Source organism: Lepisosteus platostomus, chromosome 6, assembly GCF_059453375.1.
Source record: "Lepisosteus platostomus isolate fLepPlt1 chromosome 6, fLepPlt1.hap1, whole genome shotgun sequence".
Lineage (NCBI taxonomy): Eukaryota > Metazoa > Chordata > Actinopteri > Semionotiformes > Lepisosteidae > Lepisosteus > Lepisosteus platostomus.
This window is the reverse complement of record NC_142616.1, coordinates 18,852,612-18,860,133: the sequence shown is the minus strand read 5'-3', so window position 1 is coordinate 18,860,133 and position 7,522 is coordinate 18,852,612. Positions and strand designations below refer to the sequence as shown.

General features: G+C 39.9%; 1 protein-coding gene across 3 annotated transcripts in view; it reads right to left on the bottom strand.

Annotated features, from left to right (window-relative positions):
- Positions 1-2,475: 2,475 nt before the first annotated feature.
- lrmda (leucine rich melanocyte differentiation associated) overlaps positions 2,476-7,522 on the bottom strand; it is a 335,929-nt gene continuing 330,882 nt past the window's right edge. For all 3 annotated transcript variants that reach the window (XM_088634563.1, XM_088634564.1, XM_088634562.1), the window contains one exon: positions 2,476-4,737. In XM_088634563.1, the coding sequence (XP_088490689.1) occupies positions 4,658-4,737 (80 nt within the window). In that variant the 3' untranslated portion in view covers positions 2,476-4,657. The remainder of the gene's footprint in view (positions 4,738-7,522) is intronic.

Below are 7,522 nucleotides of genomic sequence, written 5' to 3'. Positions count from 1 at the left end.
ATTCCCCACTACTAATATGAATCGGGAATGTCACTAAAGGAGCAATTCATGAATTGGGATCAGATTCTCTCATGAAGGAAACAACAAATATTTCTTCACATCCGTTGTTCCATATTGGTGTTAGACCAGGTGGATCGGAGCTCCCCATCCTCAGTTTCCATGGTGACCAGCCACATTCACACGAGGAGCTCAACTCCACCAGAGTTCTGCTACCAGAACCAGGCATGACAGTCTCTCTCAGCCACCTGCAACTAATTGATCAGCAAACCGCCAAATATTTAACCTCCACTTGCCACTGCCCAGGGCCTCTGTTATTCGAGCGACCTTGCTTCCAGTAAGTGCTCTCGCACCAGATTTCAAGGATTGTAAGAGAAACTAGCTTTCTGTCCCCTGTGCCTGATCCAGCCCACGATTAATTCCTTGTGTCCTGATCCCCCCAGCACTGTTATCCTACTTCCGTATCGGTACAGCAGCAGTGGTGCGTCTCTGGGCCGTCACTTTTGTGATCTCACCTGCATCACTCTTGGATTTCTCCACCAGCACTTTGTGTGTCTCCGTGGCCAGCCAACCCTCTTCATCTCACATACAGTAGATTAATTCCTATTTCCTTCAGCCGATACGAGCTTTCACGCGTGTGGCCAGGCTGCAATGCAGTGCTCAGGCGGTGCAGCTACGTAACCTGTTTGTAAGCACTGGTGTGTGCAAAATGGCTACAGTCTGCAAAGATGTTGCAAAAGACCCCATTAAGAGTTAAATAATAGTAGTAATTAGAAAAGAAAGCTAATTAAAAACGGGCTCCTCAAAAACTAAAAGCCAAAATTCAAATCTGTGAAGCTGAAGATGGGGCTCCTGTTCACCAGTAATCTCTTTGCTTGGAACTCGTGCCAGTATGAAATAATGTTAATTCCAGCACCGATATTAAACACAGAATTAATGACATGATTAATCTATGCCATTAGATATCTGTAAAAGTTATTATGGGTAAATGACTTAGGAATATAAAAAAAACATTAGTAATTGAAAGGATGTAATGAGCCAATTATTTAAGTCTGAAACAAAGTTTTAACCATCATAAAAAACATTATTAAATAAGAATTAATTTAATTAAGAGGTACAGTAGGGGGAATTTTATCTTGTAAACAATTCAGAATGAACAGTTTACGATAGAGATCAGGATATTGATTTATCCTTAGTAGAAAACATTGGGTTGAACTCCTTCTGGGGTGGTTTTGGGGGTTTGAAACAAGCTATCCAGCCATTTTGTAGCAGCATATTCTCTTTCTTCTTCAGGGATGGATGAGATTCTGAGGTCAATTAGCTATGAGCAACCAAAAGAGACAGATGACCCAAATGGCCTCCTCTCATTGCCTTATTGCCTTCTTCTTAAAGCTGGTTTCAAAAACCAAGATCACCCATACTGCTAGCCTTGTGTACAGGGTAATCAAAGACCGGTTCTAACTGGTTTCTGAAACCACAGTTTCAAACAAGATATGATTCAAACAATGCTTTTATTGGGATCAGTCAAGACTGGATGATTTTGGATTTAAGGAACTGAATTTCTGACAGGACTGAAAAAGCACATTCAAGGAGTCTGGAACAAACTACCTGGCCCGTACAGTATCCGAAGCTGAATCTTCAAATGGTTAGATGGATAAACGGGATACCATCCCTTGACCAACAAGCTTATAGCATCCAACGCAGAACAATGAGCTATGTGTTTGCCTCTTAATAGGAACCTTTTTCTTCCCTCCATCTTCTTATAGGAAGGACTAATGTAATATACACAATAATACATCCATTATGAAATCAATTTTACCATCCATCCACTTTCTAACTACTTTACTCTGTGCAGGATCACAGGGGAGCTGGAGCCTATCCTGACAATGGACACAAGCACTGGGAACTGTACTAAACAGCTACAGGTGTGGTGCTGTATCTAGCACGGGATTCAGGGAGCTGCTGCTGTTTGCACAGACAGGCAGCGTGCTTTGGCAGGCTAGGAAAAGAGGGTAAGAACACCCTGAGATTGTGGGCAAGCAACCAGGGGTCAAACCCAGTGAGAGCAAGTTAAGCTGAGATACACAGTGTAGGAAAACAAAGCTGATCTCTGGATCTTGGGGTGATCCGAGAGATGAGGTCCCAACAAAGCACAGCTAAGGAAAAAATCTCCGGAAACATAGAGACAAAGACTTGAGGGGCTCAGAGAAGAAAGTCAAGAACAAGTCTCGAAGAGTTTAGAGACAAAACATAGGGACTTGAGGGGCTCAGAGTTGAAACTCAATGACAGAGCCCAGAACTCACCAGACCAGAAACACCTGGAATGGGCATGGTCAATAACCGTCTCCAGGTGATCCAAGTCACCAGTTAATAGTTCACCCGACTGGCGCAGTGAGACAAGTTTATAGTGATATAACCGCCTGCTGCATCAAAGTTAGCTCAGACTTCTTGTGCACTTCTTCACATTTAACCAAGACATTTTCCATCAATTTAACCACCTTTATTCATTCTTAAAACATAAAACGTAGCAAAAGAGTGCAGTTCACCATTCATTTCAATAGAAGTATTTGGACAGGAAACAAATTTATGAATAATTGTACGGATGAGGTGATGAGCCTACTTCTTGCATTCTTAAAACCCAAACTCCATTGATAACAGTGAGTCCATAATCACTGACATCTATTTCATTACAACAGTAAAATAAAAAAAAGACAGTTCCTCCCAATGTTACACAATGGGCACACTGACAGTGATGTGTTCATTTTCCATGAGAAAAGGGGAGTTTTTGGTTGTGTATACAGTGACTTGACCTAAGTAAATATATATATAGACAAGTGCAAAAGAACACCTGTTTCTTCTAGAATCTCTCATAGCATTGTTCTCAAGAATCTCCTGTTCACTGCATGGCTGCCAGCAGACAGAGGCTGCCTTTTGCCAGAGCTTCCTTTTACAGCCAGCAATCGCTTGTTTCTCAGGCCGCTGGAGTGGACAGCTGGTGTCTGCTTACTCATGGTAAGTGTTCAGGATATGTGTCTATTGAGCTAAGATACTGTGAGATATGCAGTACGCTACACAATGATTAATACTGCAACTGTACAGAAGGATTTAGCAACTTAAGATTTAGTGACATTCTTTCTTGAATTAAGGATGGAAGCAGTAGGCCAATATATATCCTACTCCTGTTAGCCAAATTTAATGTCAGAACTTTACTTCTGGTTTCATTTATTTCCATTTTGCAACAACAGCTTATTGTATTCAATTTCTAGTATTGACTTACAATGCACTCCTTAAGGAATCTAAACTCCCTGTCACAAAAAAGAACAAACGCAAGACTAAGAATCACTCATTTAAAAATTTTTTAAAGGGGAACTGCAGTCACAATTTCTCAGACTGGTTTTTAAATCTCAGGAAGAAAATTAATTAATTGACAATATTGCAAAATTTTACTAAATTGAAATTAAGTGTAAAATAGTGAACTTTTTGAAACTATTGTATGGTCACCAGGTTGTTGCAGGCAGAGAAGAAACTGCTGGTGTTACCACAGGTCAAGAGTGAGAGCCTGAGTGAATTGTGACATAAAGTGGCCCTTCCTGCTCATTAGTCACTGTAAGCAAATGAGAAACATGGTCTTCTAATAACGTTAATTATTATAAGTGTATGTTATCTTGTTGGAAGGTTGCTCTTTTTTTTTTTGCAATACTTAAAAGTATCTAAAAACATGTTGCCGTGTATGTGTCGGTTTCATGAAAATATTTACTATTACTATAGTATCAAAATTCGTTTGGTCTAAAGAATGTTTACAATGTAACAGGGCCGCTTGCTTGTCATTGGATGTTTTGTGGCCTCGTTTTGAATCACAGAAATGAAGGCAATATGGTGCTATAAATTACACTGAAACTTTCTTGTGATGTAATTTGGAGATTGTACATGTTACCATGTACAGTACTTGATTGTTTCGTTGTGGATTGAAATGCGCTCATCATTGGCGATTTATTATAATCCCGAAATATAAAAACAGAGGTGCAGTTCCCCCTTAGCTTTGCATAATACACTATGCAAAATAATCACAAATTGTGCTTTCTGACGTGAAAGTCGTGTGGCATATAACAACAGTGAACACCCCATAACGCGATGCCTGAATAACAATCATGTGGAACAGTTGACCATCACCGATATATCCAGCAATGCAAAAAGCAAAATGGTGCTGTCTGTAAGTTTCTCTTGCAGAAAGATGCCGTGGTGACATAACTCCTGCTCTGACTTTGAAGCAGCCTGTCGGAGGCGTGTGCGCATGCTCAGAGCAGCCTCAGGTGTGACCTTTGTCCTTCCTTGAGCAGCCGTTGGGCCAGGCAATCCATCATGGTGCTCATCCTGTCAGTCCAGGCACTCGGCTGCAGCTGTCTGTCACTGTGGCGGAAGGGAGCTGCTTAAAGGCAGTCCTGTCAATCTTGATGTGACTGCTCAGACAGCGACAGAAGGATGGATTTGACAGAGCTGGCAAAGTCAGCAGAAGGCACTAGAGGCCTGCATTTGGTTGTTCAAAATGGAAAGGTGATATGTGTTTTACTCGCTTGTTTATTTACTGCCCCCCTCCCCCCACTTCCCACCACCACCTCACTCTCTCTCACTTTCTTCTTCAGATGAAGCCCCTGCCGAGCAGTCAGAGCTGGTCGTTGCGAATGAATCGGTTTCCTTCGGAATGCTTTCCATAGTACACGTACCGGCATTTGGCAAGCACACCTGGGAACACATGAAGAGGAAGGTCATAATAAAACACAAACGGTAAAATGCACATTCTTTTTTTAAAAACAATATAACAATCCCCTCCATCCCATTAAGTTTAAGCTGTATCAAGGGGAAAATATCCTACTTCATCTGCCCAAAAATATTGGTGTTCAATGTGGTTCAAGGCAGACACCCACCATTTTCAATATTTTTTACATAAAAATGCATCAGGCCATGTGGGGCGATGCATTACACATCGCAATAGGTTTCCATAACAAACTCTCTCTGAATGTCTGAGCGTCTGCCGTAAATGACACAGCGGACAGTCGATAATCTCCGACTCCCTTTTTACCTTTTCATCAATGATTTTAATTGATCAAAGAACTGTCTGTTTTTATTTGCGTCTCGACCGCAGTACTGCACTTGTACTTCCAAGAAATGTGAATGTAAATATTTCGCACAGTTCTTCATTAACACATAAATATTAATGCTTTTGAGACTTAGTCCTCCAATGTGCTTCCTATCCTCGCACTAGAAACCGCACAGGAAAAAGCTTATTTGATGTAATCACAGCTTTGGCTGATTTGGTATTCTGTAAGCTGTCAGAAAACTTTTAAAATATCATATATTTTCAAATAATTTCATAAATATGCCTCCTCCATAAAACTGCAGCTATTTGGACACATCCGTGGTACTGTGCATGGTATACGTGCTGCATACTAAAAAGAGGAAAAAAATTCTAGATAAAACTATTAACAAACAGCAAGTATTGTAGGTTAGATTCCTATTTCATATTTCAAAGATTTCCCAAGGATTTACATATTTATTTGAAGTGTTAGGCCAGATTAATCACACCCAGCTTTATACAATTTATTGTGCTGTCCAGACATGAGAGAAATGAATCACAGAACAATGAAGTTGTAACCATTTTTGTATTAAAACCTCTTGGGATATACTTCTTTAAAAAATAAAGACAAAATTCTGTAAATGCTTACATCAAACCTGTATACTATGCTCATCATACACCTTTATTCTTTTCAAATTGTTCAAATTGGATGATAGACCAGGAAAACAAATAAATCCCCATCTCATTTATTTGTCATTGTCTTATTAAAGTGAGGCTAAGAGATGCACCACAGGAAAGAACACTTATTTTCAGACAAAGTCGCACTAAAAAGGCTACATTTTGCCCAAGGACAATGTCTAGACAGTGGATAGTGGAGAAGCTTGCTTTGCTTTGTCGAAGTAAAAAAATTGAAAAGTTTGGTCTATGAGGAAGCAATTATTACAGAAATCAATGGACAGAGGGTCAGGAGTCATGTCTCACTGTCTGGAGAGCAACACTGCAGATAAAGGTGTCTGTAGTAGTATGGGCTACATTTGGAGTTAGGGAATTTATTAGACTAGACGAGACCCTCAATAATACACTTTCCAAAAATGTTTTAACTATCACTCAGTGGGTAAACAAATTGAATATATCTTCATCTGTTCTGGTTTTTTATGAGTGTCTAATATGAACTTCACAAAGCAAGCACTGTAAAAATCCACAAAGTACTTTAGAACAAAAACCCCTTACAGTACGGACGTAAATTGTAGCATTGTGTGTTTGTCTGATCACTATGATAGAGAGACACATCGTGAAACAATATTCCAAAAATATCTGGAATTAAAACCCATGTTGCACAGCAGGGTGAACACTTCCTCATGTTCGTGTAATCTCAGTTCAGTGTGATGCCATGTTCACTCTGATGATACAATGTATTTGTATAAACATTAGAATAAATAGGCTGCATTTAGCAAACATAAATTCATGTTTCATTTAGTAACCCATTCAATTTTCACAGGAGTTCATAACTTCTAGTGTTTACACTGTGTATGTGAAATCTGATGACTTAGATAGACTACTGTCTGTTGATGTTAAATTAATGTTTTGCTTACAGGGCGGGTCAAAATATCTGGAAAATATCTGGCATTAAATTTCAGACTTCTGCATTTGATTCTAGCATTATAAACTCATTCTGAAGAACACGGCAACCATGAAAAGTGTTCCTTCTACTTCATCTTCACACATAAAGAGAGTACAGAGAAAGAACAAATTATTTCAATTACTGCTACTTTGAGCAAAACCCACAATAAAAACAGTTCATACTGCCAAACTATCCGCAAGCTTAAGCTACTGGAGGAGCAGATGAATAAAACTTGTCAAAAACAATTGAAATGAGTTTAAAGCACAATCACTGTCCAATAACTCTAGAATATGCTGTATTACATATATATTGTTTTTTGTAGCCTTTTTGTACTAATACATAATTATCATAAGTCATAGACTGAAACTGAGAACATCGTGTTCCATTAACATCACACATTGCAGCTTTGCTCGGTCCTAAAAGTTGTATCATGAGGATGAGCCAACAGGTAGGGCAGCAAGTGAGGTCCTCGGGCTTGATCAGTGTAGCACCATGCAGCCAGGCCTCCATCCACCTCTACAGGGGGAGTTCTGTGAAACTAGACACACCAGCAGACCAGCACAGTTGGACCCTCCTTATCTTGCTCATGTCAATCAACATCTCTCTCTGTAGGTCTGCACCACACTCGCTAAAGTCTGTCAGGGTTTTCCACATAAGCCTTGACTCAAAGTCAAGGAGGACCTACAGGAGCTCCACTGCTGGCAGGCCCATGATGTGATAAATCCCGTGGCCCAGACTCCAAAACAGTGATCACACAAAGGACTTGTTTTCTCGATAAGCACAGCACAGCAAAACATCCTTTCTGTGTTTTTCTTTCTTGTTTTCCACCAGGC